General features: G+C 41.7%; 1 protein-coding gene across 1 annotated transcript in view; it reads left to right on the top strand.

The window, feature by feature from the left end:
* The window catches only part of NELFA (negative elongation factor complex member A), a 36074-nt gene extending 14201 nt beyond the window's left edge, over positions 1-21873 (top strand). Inside the window, exons 2-11 of the mRNA XM_072620017.1 lie at positions 3357-3528; positions 5310-5471; positions 8019-8108; positions 8995-9125; positions 9256-9325; positions 10184-10272; positions 10890-11001; positions 15093-15358; positions 17740-17839; positions 18738-21873. Of these exons, the coding sequence (XP_072476118.1) occupies positions 3357-3528; positions 5310-5471; positions 8019-8108; positions 8995-9125; positions 9256-9325; positions 10184-10272; positions 10890-11001; positions 15093-15358; positions 17740-17839; positions 18738-18922 (1377 nt within the window). The 3' untranslated portion in view covers positions 18923-21873. The remainder of the gene's footprint in view (positions 1-3356; positions 3529-5309; positions 5472-8018; positions 8109-8994; positions 9126-9255; positions 9326-10183; positions 10273-10889; positions 11002-15092; positions 15359-17739; positions 17840-18737) is intronic.
* The last annotated feature ends 2963 nt before the right edge of the window (positions 21874-24836 follow it).

Below are 24836 nucleotides of genomic sequence, written 5' to 3'. Positions count from 1 at the left end.
TTTGCAACTAGTATCTGTGATAAAGGCCTCATTTCTAAAATATATAGAGAACTGAGTCAAATGTACAAGAATACAAGTCATTCCCCAATTGATAAATGGTCAAAGGATATGAACAGGCAGTTTTCAGAGGAAGAAAGTAAAGCTATCTATAGTCATATGAAAAAATGCTCTAGATCACTATTGATTAGAGAGATGCAAATCAAAACAACTCTTGAGATACCACATCACACCTATCAGATTGGCTAATATGACAAAACAGGAAGGTAAATGTTTGAGAAGATGTGGGAGAGTTTGAACACTAATTCATTATTGGACCTGTGAGCTGATTCAGCCATTCTGGAGAGCAATTTGGAACTATGCCCAAAGGGCTATGGAAATGTGCATACCGTTTGACCCAGCAATATCGCTTCTAGGACTGTATCCCAAAGAGATCATAAAAATGGGAAAGGGTCCCACATGTACAAAAATATTTATAGCAGCACTTGGTGGTGGCCAAAAACTGGAAATCAAGGGAATGCCCATCAGTTGGGGAATGGTTGAATAAATTGTGGCATATGAGTGTAATGGAATACTATTGTGCTATAAGAAATGATGAACAGGAAGACTTCAGAGAGGCCTGGAAAGACATATATGAACTGAGGCTGAGTGAAAGGAGCAGAGCCAGAATAACTTTGTACACAGCAATAACCACAGTGTGTGAGGAATTTTTCTGGTAGACTTAGTACTTCATTGCAATGCAGGGACTTAAAAAATTCCCAATGGACTCTTGAGGCAAAATGCCTTCCACATCCAGAGAAAAAATTATGGAATTTGATCACAGAATGAAGCAGACCATTTTCTTTTGTATTGTGTTTTTTTTTATGATTTCTCCCATTCATTTTAATTCTTCTATGCAACATGTCTAAGGTGAAAATGTATTTGATAGGAATGTATGTGTGGAACCTATATAAAATTGTATGCCCTCTCAGGGAGGGAGTGGGGAAGGAGGGCTCAGGAGGGGAAAAAAATCAAAGTTATATGGAAGTGATTGCAGAACACTGAAAATAAAATAATTTAATTAAAAAAAAAATACAGCTGGGATCCAGAAAGAAATGAACTACTGTCAGAATCACATAAGATCTGGCAGCTTCTGCACAAAGTGAGAGAAGATCTTGGAATACAATTTTGCAAAAGGCAGAAGAGATAAGGTTACAGCCAAGAATAATTTATTCTGGCAAAACTAAGTATAATTTTTTGGGGGGGGGAGAAACCTTTACTGGAATAGAGGGATTTCAGATATTTTTGATAAGAAGACCAAAGTACAGAAGGAAGCATAGACAAGGAGGGCAGTTTTGAAAGTAATGTGTTGGATTTGTCATATACTTCTTTTAAAAAGCAAGCAATATGAAAGAGTTTTATGGTTTCAGATGGAGTGCTCTTAGTATTCTGTTGTGTATATAGAAGTGCTTCTTTTTATGCTTAAGTTCAGAATTTTGGGGGGAAAAAAGACCAAAGACAATAGTTAGTAAGCTTTTATTAAGTACTTACTATATACCAGGTTCTGTTTAAGACTAAGGATATAAAGAAAGGCAAAGGACAGTCCAAGCCCTCAAAGGAGCTCACAGTTTAATTAATGAATAGATTCGCTTTTTAAAAAAATAATGTGTTTGTTTTCGGTTTTCAACAATCACTTCTGTAAAGTCATGTATTTTCTCTCCCTTCCCTCCCCAAGATGGCATGCAATCATATATGGGTTCTACACATACATTCTTATTAAACACATTTTCACATTAGTCATGTTGCATAAAAGAATGAAAATGAATGGGAGAAACCTTGAGAAAACTCAAAACAAAACAAAACAAAACACAAGAGAAAAGAATCTGCTTCCTTGTGTTCTGATTCCACAGTTCTTTCTCTGCAGGTGGATGACGTTTTGCCTCAAGGGTCAGAACAGGTTCTTAAAGTTCACTTAACAAAAGGCGAGGCTTAACGTATTTTATATTTTAGAGAATGAGATCAGAAATTGGTTGTGTTCCTTATGTGCAGAAGAGTTGTGTGTGAGTGTGTCCAGCGTGTACAGACTTGGATGTGTATTTATGTTGCTATAGGCTACAATAATGGCATCTCCTTAGCATTTGCTTTTATTTCATGTTAAAACTAACCCTTTGGGGTTAGTAGGGAACTTGGTTTAGCTTAAGTTTGTGTTCTTTCTGATGGGCTTTATGTCTTTGTACAAACAGCATAGTGTAATAGGAAGAGAATTGGGTTGGGAGTCAGAGGACCTGGCTCTGGCGCTTGCTACCAGTGGTGTAGCAAATCCCTTTTTCACTCCAGGTCCCCTTTGTTCAGTCTCTTAATCATAAAATCACTGGGTTGGGCTAAATGCTCTCTAATGGCTCTTTCCAGCTATAAATCCTTATATGATTTTCAAATCCTATAGTTTGGCTTTGACTAAAATGTAGAACAAATGGCTTTTCAGAAATGAAGGATTAAAACAACTCTTTAAAAAAAAAACACCTTTTTTTCTTGTGACTGAGGCTCCTTGTTTCATGGTAGTGATTTGTAAAGCACCGTAGTGGTCTGTATTTGCAGAGTCAGCACTTTTAAGTAATGATGTTTTCTTGTTCCTGGGGGTCCAGTCCTATAGGAAGGATTGCTGCTCATGCTGACTGCAGAAGAGGCTTGATGTTCCCATTAAAGTTTTGGCAAAATAGAACTAGTGCCTATTTCTGTAGAACTCTCTGGTTTTAAATATGTTACCTGAAGCAGGAGCATTGCTGTCCCTTTTTGTGAACTCTAAAAATGTATTTTAAATTTAGGCTTGATGTAAGGAAAGAGGAAACATTTCCTAAAAATTCGAGTTCCTCCTCCATAGGAAGTTTCTACTTCTTCCTCCCCATCTCCTCATTCCCATCAGAGTCTTCCAACAAAGTCTGGTCCCTGCTTCTTAGGAAGGAGATCTAGCAGATGAACCACTGAGGTCCCTTCCAACTCTGAAATTCTGTAGTGCGGGAGCCTAGTAAGGGCTTCTGAGGTTTACCCGTATCTTGGAGCCTCTTCCATAGGACAAACAGTCTAACAGGAAAAGGTCACTGTCCAATGGACACTTAAATCCTACGTTTATTTAGTGCTTTACTATTTATAAAATGCTTCCTCTCTACTGCCCTGTGAGGTAGGCCTGCAACCGATATTAATGTTTTACAATGAGGAAATAAAGACTAAGAAAGTTGATTCATCTTTTAAATGAAATATCTTGAGTAAGGAACACATTGTAGCCATCGTTTGTCCAAGTCGTACATAAGCTTTGGTATGGTTTTGTCATTTCTGCTTAGAATGGTTTCCAATCTGCTTTTTCCCTCTTTTTCTTCCCTCCTCAGATGAAAGGAGCATTGACTGAAATCATCCAGCTTGCAACCTTGGATTCAGACCCTTGGGTCTTAATGGTAGCTGATATTTTAAAATCCTTTCCAGATACCGGTTCACTCAACCTTGATCTTGAAGAACAGAATCCCAATGTTCAGGATATTTTAGGAGAGCTCAGAGAAAAAGGTAGGTCGTGTTTTCATTGAATTGGGGGAATCTGATTAGTCATATGTTTTCTTCATTTACAGTGGATTGTCCTACTTCTGTCACAAGTGACACCTTGTAGTTCAAGCAATCCCTCTTTTTATAGGTAAAGGGGAAATACAGGATTTACGTTCTCCAGAGATACAGTAGAGGGCTAAAAACCTAAGACTTGGCATTTTAAGTTGGTCTGTCAAAGGTTACAGATGAATCCCAAACTTAAAACCAGAGCATTTGGAAGTTGGAGGTGATCTTAGAGATCATGTGGGCCAACTCTTTCAAGGATCTGTTGTGTCATCATTGATTCACTGAATTTGTATGTCATTTTTACCACTGCACTTTGTACCAGTACATACCTTGTGCTGTTCATCAGTTATTCCTTGTTCTTGTTATATGATTGAGCCAGCTCCCTTTCCTGTCCTACATTTTCTCATTGAGGAAACCAATAACTGACCTTTCTTGGATGTGTTTGCATTTCTATTACTTTAAAATAGTTGAGTTGGTCATGGGATGGTGGGAAGGGAGAGAGAGGGAGAGAATGAACAAATGGACAGCCTCCGAGTCCCCTCTGGCCCATTTATGGGAAGACATGGATGAAAATCGCCCAGGGTGGGCAGGCATGGATGGGTCACCACTCAAATTGTTGAAGAGATTCCTCACATCAGTTAGACCACAGATCCGCTGGAGCACTAGCGTCCACCTCAGACAGAAAACAGGGACCACTAAGCCATGCATAAAGACCTCTGCAGAAAGGGTGGGGGTGGGGAGATGACTTGGTTTTAAAATGTAATATCATCTATATCTTGTTACATTTTTATTTATTTTTTAAAATAGTTCCCAATTACATTTTAATCTGGTTTTGGCTACACTTTGTGTGTTGTGGGGCACATGCAGCTTTACTCTGTGTGCTAACTTCCTTTTTTCCATACTTTAAGAGATGTCTCCCCTTTGTATATTAGGTTGGAGTGGATAGCCTCTCTGTAGATTTCAGAATGTTAAAAAGCTCCATCAGTTCCTCCCTCCATCCTTCCTTCTTTGTTTTTCCTTCCTTAAAGCCTCCTTTTTAGTTTAAGAAATGGGGAGAACAGTGAAGCAAACCATGAATTGTGTGTCATTACTCATAGCTGCAGTCCCATTTCCATCTAGCCAAAGAGCTCCTTCCTTGATCGGTGCTGTTAGCACATGGAAGTGGATGAGCCTTGGCTCAGTGGATAAATGACAAGACTTCTCAAGCACAAACACAGTTTCATTTCATAAGGAACTGTGTTCAAAGCAGAAGCTCTTATTAGACAGATACTAAGTTGCTCAGTGTTCAAGGAAGAAGCCCTTACTAGATAGACAAATGCTGCTAACTTTAGGGTTAAGTAGGAGCTACTGTAGAATCTTTTGAACATCAGTGTAATTATGCACCCCTGAGAAGCTCTTTGGAAGCAAAAGATGCTAAAGATTATTTACAAAACTAAGAGGTAGTGTGGGTGTTAGCTTTGTAGCCTTTAGTATATTTGACTGATTCCTTGTTTGTTTCTGAAATCACCAGTCATCTTGCATTTCTCTAGTTACTTTGAACTATTTACGTTAACTTCCGATTCATTGATTGTGGTAAAGGTTACTACAAAAGGTGAAGTTTGTAGGTGAGATAGTATGTCTTTCTGTTATGCAGTTAGATCATTATAATTTTAAATTGCAAATTTTATTGTGATTTACTTTGCATATCAACTGTAAAGGACTGTATTTCCTAATGTATTGCCTTGCTCTTTACCGAACAGTTAGCGAATGTGAAGCATCTGCTATGTTGCCTTTGGAATGTCAGTACTTGAATAAAAATGCCTTGACCACACTTGCTGGGCCACTCACTCCCCCGGTGAAGCATTTTCAGCTGAAAAGAAAGCCGAAAAGTGCCACTCTAAGAGCAGAGCTCCTGCAGAAATGTAAGTGGGGGTATACATCTAGGAAATGAGGCACCTCAAGTTTGTGTGATAGAAATTTTACTAGGTTGTATTTTTTATACCTGGGGAAATATTTTACGTTTTAAGGAAAAGTAAGCAGGACTGCCTTGGTGCAGGTATATGATCCCCTTTCATTCTGTTTCACAAATTCCCTTGAAGTCTTTTTTCATAAAAGCAAAATTAGAACAAGTTGCCTTCACAGCAGGAAATGTCAGCATCACTTTTGTTCTTTCCCAGGTTTAGATTTAGAAAGCCAAGGCAGGTTGTCAAATGATTTGTTTGAGCTGGAAGGGGCCAGAGAAATCATCTTTTCTAATTCCCTTTGGACAGTTATTAAACTCCATCAATTCTAAGTGTGCTTTCATTCATCTCCATATTCTCAATATCTAGCATAGCACAGTGAGTGTTGTATTTTCTTAATCAATGTTTGTTGGATTGAATTGACAGATAAAGAAACTGAGGTCCAGAGATATATGGGACTTGCCTTAAGTTCTACAGCAGGCTTGTGACAGAACTTGGACTAAAATCTGAATCTCCTGCTTTGGGCCCATATTACACATCACTTTCAATTCAAAGCTCCCTAAATAATATTTTTGTTTGTTGGGGTCCAGAAATGTGATCTTTATTAATGTGGGGTACCACCTCCACCAATGAGCATCTTCTTTGTAAGTTGGAGAATGACTTGGAGCCTTGGCTTGTGAAGCACTGGCAGAGTTTGTTTCGGAAGGAGCTCTCTGTGTCCAAGGCAGGAGCTCTTATTAGACAGCAGCAGATACTACATTTAGGAACAGATCCTCCATCTCCTCTCCAGGGCTCTGGGAGCATGGCCTTGGGGCACTGGGATCCAACCTGGGTTTCCAGAGTTTACAGTGTCAGAGGAAGGACTTGACCCAGGTTAACTCAAAAGCTTTCCTCAGCCTTCCATGCCATGAGCCTTTTAAAGGATACTTTACCATATCATATACCTATCCTGGAAGAACATCTTTATTAAATTACAGGAATCTGTATAGGGGGACTGGAGTGGAGTCTGACATATTGGGTTCAAATGCCAGCTCTGCCTCTGTGACCTTGGTTGAACACATCACTTCTCTGCGCCCTTTTCTCCTAATCTGTAAAACTAGGGAGGTGGGTCAGATGGATTCTAAGAGAATCTATGTCTAAATCTATGATCCTATAAAAATTTGAAGATAATTGAGGAAAGAGTCTTATTTATTTTTGTAACTTTTGTGTTTTTGTGAGACGCAGATTATTTTCAGTTTAGTACTTAAGCTTTTTACCTGTTATTGAAAATGGGAACTGTTTCCTAACTTAGTTTCTCCAGATCCTTGTCAGAGTTGAATAGAAATGGTAGTATTGCTGATTGGGGGAGAGACGGGAAATAAGTTGGATTTTGTCTGTGTCCCCATTTTGCATTGAACTTAACACCTGGAATTGTGTTATATTGTTGCTTATCCAGAATGGCTAGGGAATAAGATGTTTTGGTTAATTTAACAGTCTGATATTTAATCCCAAATGAAAAATAAAAATTTTCAAGGAATTAGAATAAAATATCCTAACAGAAGGCACTTTAGAGCCTTAATGTGCCTTAAATGTTTTATAGCTACCTTACAGCGAAGTGATTTAGTGCTTCCCCTTCAGCCCCTGGCCCTCCTTTGTTCAACAGCTGTGCTGTCCTGACCCAGCAGTGCTGCCTGCTTGTCTGACGACACACCCCGCTCCCCACTTTCTTTTCTCTAGCCTGGGGGATATGGCATGCATGCACTGCCTTCCCTTTACTGCTTTTCATAGCTCAATTATTTGGTGTCCGATATCTTGTCACTGTTGCCTAGACTGACATAGGAAAATGAATTTGATGAGGAAGAAGAGAATGGGGATGATGACAAATCACTTATTTATCATTTCAGATTTCACCAAGCACAGTGCTGAAAAGTATGTACTGCATCCATTCATCTCCATTCCTTTTGTGAGCTAAAAAAAGACACTGCCACCAGTGGTAGAAGTAAACATTGTGCTAGTGATAGGCCCATGTGGGAAAATAGCTGCTAAGGTTTGAATTGAAATTAGAAATATTGAAGAGCCAGTGCTACCAAAAACTGCCCAAAAATTTCCTTTGCATTCTTCAACTTTTTGAAAATTTTTTTTCCTCATCCTCTTCTAGTTTAAATTTTTTTTTTCAGACACCAGCATTTGGGAGTAAAACACACATGCAGCTTTATTTTTTGTTTTTAATGGATGTTGCATTAGACTCTTCTACTCCTGTTTCATTGCAGTTAATCAGTATCTCAGCTCTTATGGTTTAAGTAGGCTTCTTTAGGCTGGTCTTACCACATACCCACGGGAAAAAGCATTCAGATCCCAAGTGACCATTCCCAGTAACTTGGTCCATTAAGTGTGAAGACTGCCTTTACAAAAAGCTGCTTCTTTAAGCTCTGCTCAGGCTTGCATTCTAAATGAGCAGCAGTTCCGTTTGTTTCAGAAAAGCAGTTTGTGGGAATAGATGCTTATGACTCATGCTCTTTTCTCTTGTAGCCACTGAGACTGCCCAGCAGCTCAAGAAAACAGCCGGAGTACCTTTCCACGCCAAAGGAAGGGGACTGGTCAAGAAGATTGATACCACAAGTAAGAGTTCCACAACTTCTAGTGTTTAAATTGGAGGCAGAAGGTTTGCAGACACACAAGAAGGCATCCCTAGCTTGTCTCTAGGTGTTTGTAAGGAAGAGGTTTGTGAGCTGCCCCATTGTGCTATTTGGTAGTTTGATTTGAAGATATTTATTCTTTTCCCATTTGAAAAATTCAGTCAGATGCATAAAACCTATGAAGTATAAAATGAACATTAAATTTCTGAACTGCTATCAGTTACATGTGATAAGACAAGATGAATTTTATAAACCTTACACATACAGTCATTGCCTGCAAAGATGTGTCAGAATGTGTAAAGTGAAGTGTGCGTTTCAATCTTAAGTTTGCCCGTCTAGCCTTATTCATAGTAGGCCCCTTAGTGCTGTGTTCGATCAAATTTCCAGTAGTTCATAAGTATGTCAGTAGTTTGGTGACATGGTATTATTGTCTTTGTGGTTATATTATAATTGTAAAGTACGTTCACCCAAATAATTATATGCAGATCACCAGGTTAATTAACTAAGGCATACAGAGCTATTAAACCATGCAACTTGCTTTTTCAAGTTTGTCTAACCCTATTTTTGTACAGCCCATTAGGTAAGTATGTTTTATGCAATTTAAAAGAGCTTTATTGTATCTTAAGATGTAAAGACCATTTTGAGCTCAAGAAACAGCCTGTAGTTGGTCCACTCTTGTTTCAGAGCCACGTCTTCCACTCAGACTGCATGTGGAGTATTAGAAGAGGAGTTTTATATTGCTGCTTTATCTGTTAGTGGTGTTTTCAGTCAAATGTATCCTACCTTTGGGTGGGGTTTTTGAATATGACTTGTAAAATTATTTCTCACTGCTCCGCTTGTCTCCTTCCCTCATTGTTGTCCTCTTTTAGCACCTCTTAAAGGCATCCCAAAGCAGGCTCCTTTCAGAAGCCCAACAACACCCAGTGTTTTTAGTCCTGCTGGAAACCGGACTCCTATCCCCCCGTCTCGAACCCCTCTACGAAAGGAACGGGGAGTAAAGGTGGGCATATTGTTTTGGACTTCCTGTAGCATTTCTTTCTTCTTCCACAGGATGGTAGCCTTTGAAGTAAAGTCATATTATTTGCTGTTTTCTGTTTTAATAAAGGTTTTCAATTTTGTTTTTTTGGCAGTTACTAGATATTTCAGAGCTTGATATGGTTGGTGCAGGCCGAGAGGCGAAAAGAAGAAGAAAGACTTTAGGTATGTGTTATGGGTTCACTGCCCACCTCCTCTCTACTAAAGGATGTTTGAAAATGTTATTTTGGCTTTTCAAGGAATTGGGGAAATGCCGTAGAACCCTGGGATTACGGGACTTCAGAGCTGGCACAAAAGCTTTTCCCTTTGCCAAATAGAAAACTGACCCCCAGAGAAGGAAGGGGGACCCTCCCCGTCTGTAAAATGAAGGACTTAGAATCTAAAATTGACCTCTTGCTCAATTGTTTTTGGACTAGATAACTTCCCTGGAAGCATGCGTTTCCTGCTTTCCAGTTGTAGTTTGTTTCATCCCTAATGAGGGACTTACTTTTCACATTTTATTTTACCACAAATTATAGTAGATCTTGGATCTCATCCATGTGGATCCTCCTTGGTGTAGACTGCCATCTCCAGTGGAGGTCTTTACCTTGTTTTTTGTTGACAGTTGTGTAATATTGAGTTTATCCTTCTATTACTCCTGTCTTTCTCTGTGACAGCCTCACCTCCTTTTTGTCACAACACTTCATGTGCTTAAGTGTTCATTGGAGACTACCAGCATGCCACCTACTTATACCTGTTACTGTGGGCGAAACAGGAGCAGAGGGTGTGGAGAATCACATCAGTCTGAGACTCTCTCTAAATATTAATTTTCTCCTCTTATAGATAGTGTTCTATGAATTAGTGACAGTAGGTTTAAATTTAATTTTAAGTTTGGAGATTTCAAAACAGACTTGAACTTAGTACATAAAATTTCAAAGTCATACTTTCTCTAGAGAAGAGCTAAAGACTGGATTTGTTTCTTAATGGAGTAGGATATTTTTAACAAATGGTTTACATAGGTCTTTTGTAAAAAATCATTAATAGATGCAGAAGTTGTGGAAAAGCAAGCCAAAGAAGAAACTGTTGTCGAAAATGCTACTCCTGATTATGCTGCTGGCCTTGTCTCTACCCAGGTTGGTCTTAACATCATCTGTATATTTAATGATAGTTTTGTTAAAAGTTCTCTGGAGTTAACTTGGCCTTTTACTTTGATGAAAGTATAGTTTTAGACTTTAATTCATGAACTTTTGTTTATCTTCTGTGCAAATCCATCAAAAAATATCAAGTATATGATTGCATTTATTTTAAGACACTCAGCTCACATGGAAAAGGATCCTCTCCATGCTGGTCATGACCCAGATTTGACATGTGAGATACAGACAGAAATATCTGTCTTTTTCCCTTAAAGGAGGAGAGGATTGTGTCTCCTGTTTGTCTTTTGAGAATGATCAAGCCTACCAGAAGTCTCAGTCTAGCAGGGGAAAGATCACAAAATTTCTCTGCCACTAGGTCATACTATGGCAGATCATCTTACTTTGAACCCAGATTTCCACTTTTTTCAAGGTTGTGGCAAGAATAACAATATCTGGGGAAGCTAGAAGAAAAGCTAGAAGTCATATACATATAAAGTTGTGAGACTAGCGAATAGAGTTATTTGAAATCGTGGGAGAATGTAACTTTTTAAAATTTAAGATCAGGGTTTTTTGTAGTTAGTCTTATAACCCATGAGGAATTGCAAAAACTTTTACAGAAACTTGGTTCTTTGAACAATGAACCCGCACTACCTTCTACAAGCTACTTGCCTGCAACTCCGAGTGTGGTTCCATCGTCATCCTATATACCAAGCTCTGAAACACAGCCAGGTAAGTAGTCTTTTACTTGTATCACTCCTTGAAATACTTTTCTGGATATCTAACTTACATTCACTTAAAAGGTATTTCATTCAGAGGAAGAAAAAAGTATCTTATAATAATAAATCCTTCCAGCTCAGTTCCATTCAGACAGAACCAGGATGTTTTGTTTTTAACTGAATGAATTTATTCTGTAACATGTCTAAGTTTTAGGAATAACAAAAAGCATAGATTCTGAATCTGATGTGGAAACAAATAATGCCAGATAGCCATGGTCTGTGAAGTAATGGGGAGGGGAGGAAGGAGAGGTAGTGAATCTGGCCATCCTTTCCTAAGTGTTTGACTGTGAAAGGGAACAGAGAAAAGAGTGGCAGGATCAGATGAAGTACATGACTAGGGCATGTGTGTGGGCAGCATGGAAGGAGATAGGAGATAGAGATTTTTCTCTTTTTTTTAAAAAAAATTATTTTATTTGTTTTCAGTTTTCTACAATCACTTCCATGCAACTTAGATTTTTTCCCCCTCCCTTTGCCTCCTTCCCCCCTCCCTCCCTGAGATGGCATACAATTTTGTATAGATTCTACACATACATTCCTATTAAATACATTTTCACCATAGTCATGTTGCAAAGAAGAATTAAAATGAATGGGAGAAATCATAAAACAAACCAAAACATAATACAAAAGAAAATGATCTGCTGCATTCTGCGATCGAATTCCATAGTTCTTTCTCTGGATGTGGAAGGCATTTTGCCTTAAGAGTCCATTGGGAATTTTTCAAATCCTTGCATTGCAATGAAGTTCTAAGTGTACCAAAAAAAATCCTCGCCCACTGTGGTTGTTGCTGTGTATAAAGGTGTCCTGGTTCTGAGGAGATAGAGATTGAAGAGAGAGAAGGGCCAGCTACCTGGAGACAATGCGGTCAAGGCCCAAGAAGAGAGGTCAGCTTTGACTGGAAGAAAGGCCACCTTTATGTCAGAAATTGGGACAAAGGAGGAGAGGATAGGTGGTGGTATGAAGGAGAAGAGCAAACTCTGGAGGGATGACCTCTGTTTGTTCAGTAAAGGAAGATGTAAGGTCCTCCTGAGAGAAACACATACTAGTGGATGATTTGGGAAGCTGGAGGTAGAGGAGGAGACGTTTGGGGCAGTTGTTATAGGGAGTGTGCTGATCTGAGAGGAATAAAAGAATGGGCCAAAATGAGATTGTATATAATGTGAATTTGTTAATTTGCTCAATTACCACAGTTGTGATACCAGGGTGCATTCAGCACGATGTATGTAGGAGAGCCAAAGGTGGGACTTTGAGGAGGAGCTGCAGAGGAGAGTACGGCTGTGTGGGCATAGTGGTAAAGAGGGAGAGAGAGAAAGAGAGGTGGTTGTGGGCTGAGGGAAGAAGTTTAGGGTGTGAATTAGTTATGGGCGATGGTGAGATCATTCATGGGTTAGTGCCTGAGGTGGCTTCAAGGTACAAGCTCTACAACTGAGAAGCCAGGTGGTTTGAATGGCTTTGGTTAGGGAGGAGAATGCTCTAAGCTGGGTACTGAACTGGAGTAGGGAATGACCTTTGGGCTCATAGAACCTCAGTCAGGCACTAGATACAAGTGAGCTGAACTCTGGTCAGGGAGCAGAGTGATCCAGGTCAGTAGATCACTAAAACCAGGATCTGAACAGGGCACTAGAGAAGAGAGACAGATGAAGGGAACTTCCAAGAAGAGGACTGTCGAATGATGGTCTCCATGGAAGAGTCTGGGCCTAGTGTCAAGGAGTGAGGGGTTGTGCCTAGGAAGGTGTAGCCAGGATGGCCAGCAGCCAAGGATGCTGTAATGTTTGGGGGGCTGACAGGAGTGTGAGAGCAGCAGGGAAGGAGTGGGCAGAGGAAGCTGTGAGCTCAGGTGAGCGGATGTGTTTGATTTCATCTTCCATCTTCTTACATGCCTCCTGCCTAACAGTTTTAAAACATTTGAGAAAAAAAGTGTTTCTCATCTAAGTTTGCAAACTCTCCCATGACTTGCTATTGCTGATTGAGTGCGAGTCAGCTTCCTTACCTGGACTTCCACAGGCTGGAGCCTGTGTCTTTCCAGCCTTATGTGAAAATGCTACTCCCCTGCAGTGGGTACTTCTGCCAAGCTCTCCTGGTCTGAACACATCCCATACTCAGCCACCTCTGAGGATATTCTGATGCTGTCCCTGAGGCTGAGATACTTCCTTCTGTTTTTCTCCTTGGCCTCAGGGCCACTAAAAAAAGAGTGTGGCCAGCTTCTAATCCAGAAGGTGAAAATTCTCCTTGCCCCCTGCCCCTTGGCACCCTGCCCAGCAACATATATATGATTGCCAGGATTCCCTAAGCAGTAGGCAATTGTGGAAGGAAAACATGGTAGCCTAAGCAGACTGCAACTCCTGTAGTTTGCCCTGTAGCTGTGGGAGTCCCTGGGCTTTGGGCAGCAAGCTGAGATCAGCCCAGATTGCAGAGCACTGTGGCATGTCTGTATTTAAAATGTTAAAGTAATTACTCTCATTATAGAGGGGTAAATGGGGAGGATGAGGTGGTTAAATGTCATTCTCAAGGCTTTTTTCCTTTCTTTGTAGTTCTGCTGGTGTAGATTTTAGATATTTCCAGCTAAAATAAAAGAGCCTAAGTCCAAACTTGACAAGAAAAGAACCCTAAGTATGAATGTTATATTTTTGTGGCCAACAGCCTTTATGACCCCTTAGGTGGGGACAGGAGGAGGAGAGAGAAATAGCTCTGTCTGAGAGGGAGAGGAAGTCTCCCCCTCTGCTAGAGGAGCCTCTACAGCAAAGTTAGGGGAAGACAGGTGTCACTGTGGCTTTTGTCCAAGGCTTTTTGTCCTGGTAGAGAAACAAATGGTTTGAATGACAAGAGGGTCTTGGACAGGTTTTTGGGAAGGTGTCTCTGGTTCCTGACACCAGGTACCATTTGGCTCAGCTCAGTTAATTCAGCCTACCTTGCTGGTGATTTCACCCATCAAAGATGGTCAAGTCAATGCAGCTCTGCAAGAGGGAGACCAGCTCTGGGTGGGCAGGTGAAGGCAAGGAACGGGCTTCTGTGAGGTCTGGGCTTCACTTCTTCCGTGCTAGACCCTGAAAAAGCGAGAACAAGAATAAAAGTGTGGTCTTGCTGGTGACCACATTCATGGAAAGTCCTGGTAGCCCGGTGTGAGTGCTGCCAAAGGCAGCCAGCGGGGACACAGTGCTGTCTGTCCTGGAGGGTGACCTGGAGGCTAACGGTCCTCTTAGCTCATTGTAGATTGTCACATTGATTGGACAGATGTGTAGCTGTGACAGCCAGAGTTGAATTCAGAAGGGAATACCAAGAGGATGGATATGCATATCTCCATGCCCATGCACACCCTGCACAGGTGCTCCTTCACACTCTGAGCCCTCCTCATGGCATTTCTTCACACCACTGGCGTCATCTCTGAAAGGCCAGGACCATGCTGCCACTGTCTGTTGGGTCCCCAGCACCTTGTTCCTTGTTGGCTCCGATGAATGAAGCAGCAGCAGCAGAGGACTTGGGGATGGAGTCTTGCTGTCAAAGGCTCTGTGATCAGAGAGTTAGATCTGGGAGGAGCCCCAGCCGAGGCTCGCTCTCATTTGACAGGCACCTCCACCTGCCCCTCTCCCAGTGGACTCCAAACCAACAAGTGCTAGTTGGGTCACGAATGGCTGCTTGTGTGCTGCACTCTCGGTACTTTCAGGGAATCCAGGCCTTCCCTGTGACCTTCATGGCTTCGTTTGTGTTAACCTCATATGCCAACTAGAATCTAAACTGGAAGCCAGAGGATCTTGTCTTTTTTTAGCTGGGGGTGAAGCTTCCACACCTTACCAGAGAACATGAAGTCCTGGCACTGCCGAGGAGAGAAGGAGGCTGCAGCCCATTGCTGATCCAGCTGACTCCCCCACCGGGCTGAGTGCTTACTATCCCGTCACCAGCTTCTCACTGTTGCACTTGGTGTTTTATTCCCTTTTGCAGAGTCCTTTGCCTCTTTTGAAAAGCTGAGTCAATTTTGAGTGATGATATGAAGAAGCAAGTTTGTATTAGGCATGAAATTAAGCTTTAATTCCTTTAACTTTGTACCTGCAGCTCCTTCGGCTCGAGAGACCTTGCAGGCCATTCGACAGCCAGATGAGCCTGCCACCGCAAACACTACTCTTTCTGCTCAGTTCAAGCAGAGAACACCCATGTACAACAGCAATGCCAACCCTGCTCCTGCAGCTGCTGCTCCACCTACCTCACCTCTGACCCCTACGACCCTGCCTGCCATTGCCCCTGCAGCCCAGACTCCTCCAGTGGTGCCGCAGACTCAGCCAGCACCACAGCCGCAACCCAAGAAAGGCCTGTCCCTCACGGTACGTCTACTCTTCCCACTCACCTGCCCCTCTTAGAATCTCTGACTCCATCAAGTCTTTAAAGTTTCTGCTTAGAAGCCACTTTCTTATTTTAAGTTCCATATTCTGTCTCTCCCTTCCTTCCCTCCTCCCTGGCATGGTAAGCAATCAGATATAGGCTATACATGCGCAGTTATGGAAAACATTTCCCTATTAGGAAACATTTTCATTAAGAAGATTCAAATAAAAGAAAACAATGAAAGTGAAAAAATAGCGTACTTCAGTCTGTATTCAGACAATATCAGTTCTTTCTCTAGAAATAGATGGCATACTTCATAATTAGTCCTTTGGAATTCCAGAGGACTAATGACAGTCATCTTGGATCATTGCATTACTGAGAATAGCAAAGTCATTCCCAGTTCTTCACGTACAGTATTGCTCTTCCTGTGTACAATGGTTCTGTTCACTATGCCTCAGTTCCTTTCCTAAGGAAAAATCATTTCAGGGTCTTCTGAAATCATCCTGCTTGTCATTTCTTATAGCACAATAATATTCCTTCACAATAATAGATCATGGCTTGTTTAGCCATTTACCAAATGATGGGCATCCTTTTTATTTCCAATTCTTATCCACCACAAAAAAAGGTGCTATAAATATTTTTTTCACAAATAGATCCTTTTTCCTTTTTTTGTATATATCTGACATAGACCTAGGCCTAGTAGAGGTGCTGCTGAATCAAAGGGTATGCAGTTTTATAGCTCTTTGGGCATAGTTCCAAGTTGGTCTCCAAAATGATTGGATCATCTCGCAACTCCACCAACAGTGTATTAGTGTCCTAGTTTTCCCACATCCCTTTCAGCATTTTCCTTTTTTGTCATATTAGCAGCCAGTCCGATAGATGTGAGGTGGTACCTCAGAGTTTTTATTTGCATTTGTTTTCATCTGCATTTCTCTAATCAATAGTGATTTAGATCATTTTTTCATATGACCATGGATAGCTTTGATTTGTCTGATTACTGCCTGTTCAAATCCTTTGACCATGTATCAACTGGGGAATGATTTATGTTTTTAAAAATTTGACTCAGTTCTCTATATATTGAGAAATGAGGCTTTTATCAGAGATGTGGTTCCCACTTACAGAAGGAGGAGACCTCAGAAGATGCTTAGTTCAATCTATACATGAATAAAAATACACTCAGTAAAATCTCTGACCAAGTGTCCACCCTGCCTTCCAGGGACAGAGAGCTCCCAGCTGTCCAAGGCACCTACTTCCACTTATATCAGACCAAATCACCTCTCCAAGCTCTACGGCCTGCTTCCAGTTCTACTTTCTGAGACTAAGAGAGCAAGTCTAATATGTCTACCCCATGACAGCCCTTCAAATACCTGAAGACAGCATGCATCCCTCTCCACATACTTTCATTTGATATGGTCTCCCATCCGCCTCCTCTTTCCCACTTTGCCAATGGTTTTCCTAAAATGTGGCTTGTAGACCTGAACAGAGCACTCCAGATATAGTCTGACCACAGTAGAGGATAATGTGCCCGCCCTCTTTTGGACTCTTCCTTTTTGCATGATGTCATGTTCCCTTTTATGGCTTGCCATCACACCGTGGTTAGCTGCGTCTAGCCCATGAAAGTCAATGGTGATGAATTGCCTGTTTACTTGGGGGTCTTTGAGGCAACTTGTTAGTTGGGGGAAGTGTATGTTAGGAAAGAGATGATCCAGACAATGATAACTCGATTTCATGGGGAGGAAAAGCTCGATTTGAATTCAGAGAACTTGAGAGTTCAGTAACTTAAATTCTCTGGACCTCAGCTTCCTCTAACTTCCTTTAAAATGAGGCCTAAATGGCCCAAAAGTCCCTTCCAGCACTAAATCTGTGTTCCCCAGGTGTTATGGCTTGCACCTGCAGCAGTGAACAGGTACTCTGAGAGGGATGAAAAGAATGAGAACAGGAGAGAGGGGACCAACAGGTCCTGAAAGTTCACTTTGTCACTTGCAGAAAGATTAGTGACTTCTGTACAAATAAATGTAGATGGTTGGGCTTGAGGGCTGACTTCAGTTACTTTGTGAGATCTGTGATTTCCTCAGGTGGGTCCTCTTTCCACTATAGCTCTCGAGAAAAGTCTCTACCCTGTTGTGACTTGTCAGGGGGGCCATGCCTGGCCTTGAAGCTTCTTCGGCCTAGGAGATGGGCCAGAGCTCACACCCAGGCTCAGAGAGGTCAGGCTCCTTCCTCCACCTTCCTCCACAGGACTGTTCACTAAAATGTGTCTGGCTGTGCTCCAGGGCTTTTGGAAGAACTTCAGTTAGACTTCAAACCAGAGATAGTTTTCATATCAGGTAAAAATGTGATGGCTCTTCTTCTGACATATCTCTATCTATTCTCTTGTTTTCAGAGGGAGCAAATGTGTGCTGCACAAGAAATGTTCAAGACCGCAAACAAAGTGACGAGGCCCGAGAAAGCACTCATCCTGGGCTTCATGGCGGGATCCAGGGGTGAGGAGGCATTTCTCTACTACCCTTTGAGGGGGTTTAAGTTTTTGTTTTTATTTTTTTAGGTAAATAGTATTTTATTTTTTCCAATTATATATAAAGATGGTTTCATCATTCATTTTTTATGAGATTTTTAGTTCCAAATTTTTCTCTCCCCACCTTTGAGAGGTTTTTATGGTCCATTTGTCTATGAAATAGATTTTCATTTGTATTTATGCTTTGAACTGAACACAGCCAGCCTCCGCCAGGTTGGCTGGTCCATTTGACACATTGTCTAACCCTGAACCCAGGTAGGGTAATAGAGCAAAAAAGACTGTAGGACTTCAAAGATCAAGTGTGGTTTCACTGGGAAAGATTTCTCCCCTTCCCTTCCCTCCATCCCCAAGTGTAGCTCAGAAGCTGAGCTCTTCTCAGCAGCTTGATCTCATAAATTACTGTGGCCAGACAACATTGGTTCCCCTCCTGACTGCGTTCCTGGTGCTGAACCTCTGTGGCCTTACTAGCTGAGTCCTGTCACTGGGACTGCTGCACCTGAAGCCTTGTCCCAGCTTGTACTCCAGCCCTTGTAGTCCTTGAGGGCATTGGGTCTTTCCTGCCTCACAGTGAGGGCTCAGAGGAGGAAAATCACAAGTGAAGATATCTCATAGAGCTATGTAAATCACCGTAGTAATCTGGGCTGGTGTCTCCTTATGCAGGAAAATTGTATAATGGCGGTTTATTTCCTTAAAAAACACTATATATTTTGTCTTTCATTGTATTCTGAATGGGGTAGGAAATGACCTGTATCTTACTATTTTTTGAGAAATTAACTAAATGGATTGCACTTTGCAGCACACATTCTAAATCTTTATTTTCCTTTTTCACTTGATTCTCTTTTTTCTGGTGTTTGTTGTCTGCACAGAGAACCCTTGCCAAGAGCAGGGTGACATCATCCAGATCAAACTCAGTGAACACACAGAAGTCCTTGACAAAGCTGACGGCACAGGGAGCACCACCATGTTAGTTGACACAGTCTTTGAAATGAACTATGCCACTGGCCAGTGGACCAGGCTCAAGAAGTATAAGCCCATAACCAATGTTTCCTAGAGGATCCGGGACAAGACTGCGGGGACCACGCCAAGCATGGGCAGCCACCTCTGCTGTGAAGAAAGCAGAGATAGCCCTTCACCCAAGGACATCCACACTCTGTTTCTTGTTCCCTTCCAGGCTGTCTAACTTTTAAATAGTCCCCCCTTGGGAGTGTGTGCTGAGTGACAGCTGCACAGACCAAGGCCTGGTAGATTGGTAGGGTTTCCAAAACGGAAAAGATGGATTGAGTGTGTCGCATCCAAGAACTTCCTCCTGGCAGAGGAGAGCTCCATTCCAAACTCGGGAAGGAAAGATGATTTATGGAATTGCTTTCAAATTTTCTCTTAAGCCAAGAGCATAAATTCCCTGCAGATTTGTACGACCTTGTGCTTTAGCTCATGTTGCTAAGAAAAAAATGGCATGTGAGGAGAGCTGGGGAATCGTGTGCAGTCTGAATGTATCAGTATCAGTGCACTGTAAAATAGGGACTCCCAGGAGGAGCATTTAATCTCTCCTTAGCTTAGATGAGCACGGAAGACTCCATTTACCCCTTAGTATTGGGACATCAGATATTGCCAAAACTAACACTCTCATACTGCTTGCAAGCTACCTGATTGACCCTTTGCCCTGCTGGCAGTCTGGCTGGACATTGGTGGTATCTGCCCACAGGCTTCCAAGGGCTGGAGCATCGAGAAAGGTTATATGTCTCTGAGTAGACCAGGACGTGTGGTGGGATGGTTTGTCATACCAGTCCTTGGACTTACCCATGAGCAGGCATCAGGGGTTGTTTTTGCCTGGGGACATAGGGAAGAGGTGAGAATGTCAGTGGGAGCAGCTATGAGAATGCATATCAAAAACTGGGGCTCCTGCCCCTTTTACTAAGACTTATGGCTAGGTTAATTTATATCTGCACATACCAGGGCTAAGAGTGGCGTTGTAGGCCTGGGATAATGAGCAAGGCTCATTTGTCTTACTGCAGGGCTCCCAAGTAGAGGATGGGAATGGTTCTCTGGCCATTGAAGTGCTTCGTGTTTGCTGGTTAAAGCCTTAAGAACTATCTGAGGTCTCTAAGCCTTTGTGTGTGTCTGTTGACCATGGCCCACACTTGGCTTCTTCAGTCACATCTTCGAGGGGAAGCATGTTGCTTCAAACTGATGCTAGCTTTTCCTTTTTGATTCCAGTCTGAAACAATCAAGATCTTTGTTTGAGGGGGGGTTGGAGCAGTAATTCAGAGGTCAAAGACACATTGCTACTCTGAAGATGAATGTTTACATGTGTAGAGCTTCAGCTGGTAGCAGTGGCATGAGGACTGGGCCCCAGCAGAGCTTCTTGGGGGTAATTTCAGAGCCATCCTGTGTTATCTGACAGCTCCTGATTGTGCGGTGTGCAGGTCCAGTAAGTCCTCTGGAATGAATGGTAAGCCTGGTTTTAGTTATTCTTGCGGGGAGGGGAGGTAGAGAAGACTTGAAGGTTTTTTTTTAGATGTTTTGTTTTTGGATTTATTGTTACATTTTTGCAAAGTTAAATTTAACCAAAAAAAAGTTAGAGCCTTTTCTTAATTTTAGTGACTGATATTCCTGTTGGCCTTTCATCCAATTTAAATTTTTTTAAAGAGGAATTCTGGTAATTGTTAACTGAGTTATTTTTCTATTAAGAAGTATCTGTGTGTAGGTAGAAAGTTAACTGCTTTGAACTGCAGGTGCTGGCTATACAAACATGAAACACGAATAGTGTTTGGGACTTTTGTAGCCTTTGGAATTGGGAGAACTCTTCACCTCCCATGATGTGGGCTCAGACCAGACCGAGGTTGATAGTGACCAAACGTGGCCATTCCCATCCTCCAGAGTTGAGGTGGTATCCGTGGGGCCTCTGGATGGCCAGAAAGAGGATGCGCAGTACAAGTGAGGATCCCAGTGGTCTGCTGGGGCCACAGTCAGTCACTGGAGGAATACACAGGCAAGGGATAGGAATGACTGTAGCCCTCCAGAGAGGGGTTCCCACTTCCTAAGCAGATGTTTTTCCACATGTACGTATTAATATTTCCTTGTATTTCCGTAGATATCAAGAGATGCGATCAGATTTGAAGAGTAAATGGCAAGGTACCACCTTCCCCATTTATAAAGCAAAGGCCTGTTATGCTGCCCCCTAGCAAAACAACTTGTTTCTTTAACTTTTTCAGTCAAGCTACTAATTTTGGGAGAGGAGTTAGTCTAGTTTTAGTAGGGTTTAACAAAGCAAAAAAGGCAACAGTAGTCCATCTGTTTTTGAAATAATTACATTAGGAAGTTGCTAAACACAGAAGATCCTCCATCCCTTGGTTGGGTCAGTCCATGTTGCATTAAGGGGCCATCACAGCGTCAGACAATTCAGAAGAATGCAAGATGTTTTTCCTGTATTTGATTCTCTAGGGAACAGGAACATTTTGCTGTTTCATGGGGAAATGCTCTCACCCTCTGAAATTTGTGTTTGCTTTGATGTGCTGCTGCCTGGTCCTCAGTAGCATAACAGGGTCCTGAGAGCCAGAGGGCAGCGCTTTTCCTGGAGCCATAGATGAGAAAATACTTTTTCCATCCTCTACCCTGAACCGTGACTAGTTCCTCAGCCTGAATCATGTGAAAGACAGATGGGCTTCTCTGGGTGGACCAGACATCTGGCTCCACCCAGGTTTGTAGCCCTCAAGGCTGAGCAACATTTTCATGACAAGATTTGACGGGTAAGAATTAAAACATCAGCCAGCCAGACTGCCCCATCCCATGAATCTGGTGCCTTTGATTATTTAAAAAAAAACAAAAAACAAAGAAAAAAAGTCATTTTGTAAAATGTTTCATCTCCAGCAGAGCCCCTTATGTTTTCTATTTCTTGGTTTTTGTACAGTTGTAAAAAATATTACAGATCTTCTGTCTCTGGGTACGTATTTTCAGTGTAATACATACAGTCTGTATAATAAAAGTTTAGATTTTCTAAAGAAATTGTGTAAAGTTTTGAGCATCCAAAGGGTGTTTTCACCAATTCTCTGGTTTACTGGGATCTCAAAAATGCTTGCTACTGAGGGGAGGGGGTCTGGGGAGGGACAGGTAAGGGGAAGAGAGTCTTACAGGTGGACAGCATCTTTGTGGGTGAAGAGCTTGCTATTTTTTTTAGGCAGTGCTTTGAATGCCTAGCAGTCCTCACTTTTCTGAAAAGACTACCAGGCTTGGTTGCGGTGGCATCACCATGGGTTTAGGAAAAATCAGGTGGTGAACTAGTTGCAGGAATTTCTCTTAAAGAGGAAGTGTGTATTTTGAGGATATGTTTCTTTGTCAGCTCTCATAACCAGAGGTCTTGAGGTCATCCAGATGCAATGCCAAGACCACATTCATCCCTCAGTTTGATGACTCCAAATCTAGAGCTCTTTTCATTAGGCTGCTTCCCACTTTTGAGTGGTCTAGGTGACCTTTGTGCTCCCTGCCAGCTCTGGCATGTGTGCCCTCTGGCTGGTAGAGGCTTTAAATAGTCTCTAAATCTGTAGTGTCAAACTCAGAAAGAGATCGCTGTTTGGGCTGCATATGGACTTAGAAAACTACTAGTTAATGTAATCTTTGTTGGTTTGTATTTTATTTTGTTAAACATTACCAAATTGTGCAAATCTGGCACTTCGGATATAGACCAACTCCATTTTACAGACCAGGAAAGTAAGGCCTAGAGGTTAGGTGCGTGGTCTAATTACAAATCATAGAAACGAGAGATTATATTAAAAATGTAAGAAAGTAACGTGATGTAGCAGCTAGAGATGGCTTCAGAGGCCAGAAGACCAAGGTTCAATTTTCAAATGAAGAATAACCAATAAAGTAGCAGACCAAAAACATCCCAGAATTAGGAATCCTAAAATAAAGTTTGCATTTTTAAAAAAGACTATTGATGACGTTAATCATGTTTTTGAATCAGTAAAATACACAAATTTAGCTAATTTGGTAAGCACCTACTTTGTGCCAAGCCCTATGCTAAATACTGGGAATACAGATAACCAAAAAAGAACCAAGTCCTGACTGCATGCCTGTTATAGGCAGTGTATTGGCTTGTTTGGTTAAAAGGTCTCTCTTTATTTACAAAGGAGGGATCTTGGGGGAAGGAGAAGTTAACAAGGAATGACAGTAATGCAGAAAAACTTTAAAGTGTCAGTAAAGGATTTAAAAAAATAACAAGGCCAGACATGTAGATTGGCCTTCAAGAAGCCAATTGGCTTAGGGAAGTACATGGCACATGCAACTTAACACATACATGCAGTTCCCTATGAATGTGCAGTTTGCCCCATAGAATAGTCCCTGATGGAAGGGACCTGGGTCATCTAGTCCAACCTGTACCTGCATAAAAACCTCTACAACACACTTGACAGCCCTTGCCTGCTCCATGGGATGGTTGACAGACTTGGAGTTCAGAGCTGGTCTCAGACATTTACTAGCTATGTGAGAAAGTTATTGAACCACTTCCTGTCTTAGTTTCCTCATCTGTAAAATGGAGATAAATAGCATCCGCTTTGCACAGTTGTTGTCAGGATCAAATGAGGTAATGTTTGTGATGTGCTTTGCAAAACTTGGAATCTTGCAGAAATGCCATCGTTTCCTGATCTCAAACCCAAATCTACCTCTCTGACTTCTGCCGTTACTCTTTTGTGCTGCCCTCTGATGTCCAGCAAAACCAATCTAATCCTTCTCTCCCATGACATTCAGATACTTAGAGGCAGCCATCATGTTTCCCCTAAGTCTCCTTATGTACTTATCTCAGACTAAACAAATCCAGTTCTTTCAACTGATCCTTATCTAGTAGAATCTTGAAGTCCCTTCACCATTCTGGTCTTTCCTAAAATATGGCACCCAGAACTGTACACAATATTCCAGGTGTGATCTGACTAGAGCCAAGTACACAGTAGGGCCCTTCACTCCTTGACTGGGGCACACCAGGATGCTTAGCTCACAGACTTTTTTGGATGGGAGGGGACTGGTATATCACATAGTCAGATCTCTTGTCCAACTGTGCCTCCATCTCATACTTGTGAAATTGATTTCCAACCCAAATTGAAGACTTTACCCTTTATCCCCGTGAAATAGCTAATCCATTTGCTGTAGACCAATATTTTAGCTGGTCAAGATTTGTGGATTGGGGGAATCCTGACTTTGTTATACAACATGTAGCTGTGCCTCCAGTTTTGTGTGTTCTGCGTGTCATTGATACCTTTATTCAAGTGACTGAAAAAAATAACATAAAGCCAAGGCCAGATTCATGAGACTCTTTACTCAAGTCTCCCTGTTGACATCAGACCACTAATGACATCTCTTTAGATCCACCCATTCAACCAGTTCTCAGTCCCCATAGCAGTACTGTTGTTGAGCCCCTCTCTGCATCTCAGTCACAAGAATATCACAGAGGCTTTGACAAATATTTCTTGACCACTCTCACCATTGGAGCTAACCCAACAAAGCAGTCTATGTAAACTGGTAGGAACTAAAGGAAAGGAGGGAGACTACGGAGCTGGAAATGGATGAATGTCCCAATTTTCATAAAAGGGTGGAATTCATGTGGGGAAAAAAGGGAATATCAGGAGTTTGGTGAACTATAAACTAAATATGAATCAAAAGGTGTGAGAAATGCAAATGATTGAGCATTGAGAGCTACAGCATAGCTACAGAATCCAGAATGAGGGAAGCTGAGTCCGCTGCTCTGTTCAGATTGTATCTGGAACGTCTTATTCTATTTGGGAGTTACATTTTAGGCATGACATTGATAGGTTGGAGCCTATCGAGAGGAGGATAACTGGAATGGAAGGAGCTGGAGATCATTTGGAGGAACCTAAGAGAGCCTTGGGGAGCATACAGTGAGGGTTGGAGAGGAGGAATGTTCCCTGTGCTCAAATGCTTGAAGGGCTAGCATATAAAAGGGATTTTGTCGTTCAGTTGTG

This window comes from Notamacropus eugenii, chromosome 6 (assembly GCF_028372415.1).
Source record: "Notamacropus eugenii isolate mMacEug1 chromosome 6, mMacEug1.pri_v2, whole genome shotgun sequence".
NCBI lineage: Eukaryota > Metazoa > Chordata > Mammalia > Diprotodontia > Macropodidae > Notamacropus > Notamacropus eugenii.
Note: the sequence above shows the minus strand (reverse complement) of the source record. Positions and strands in the feature narration are given on the sequence as shown.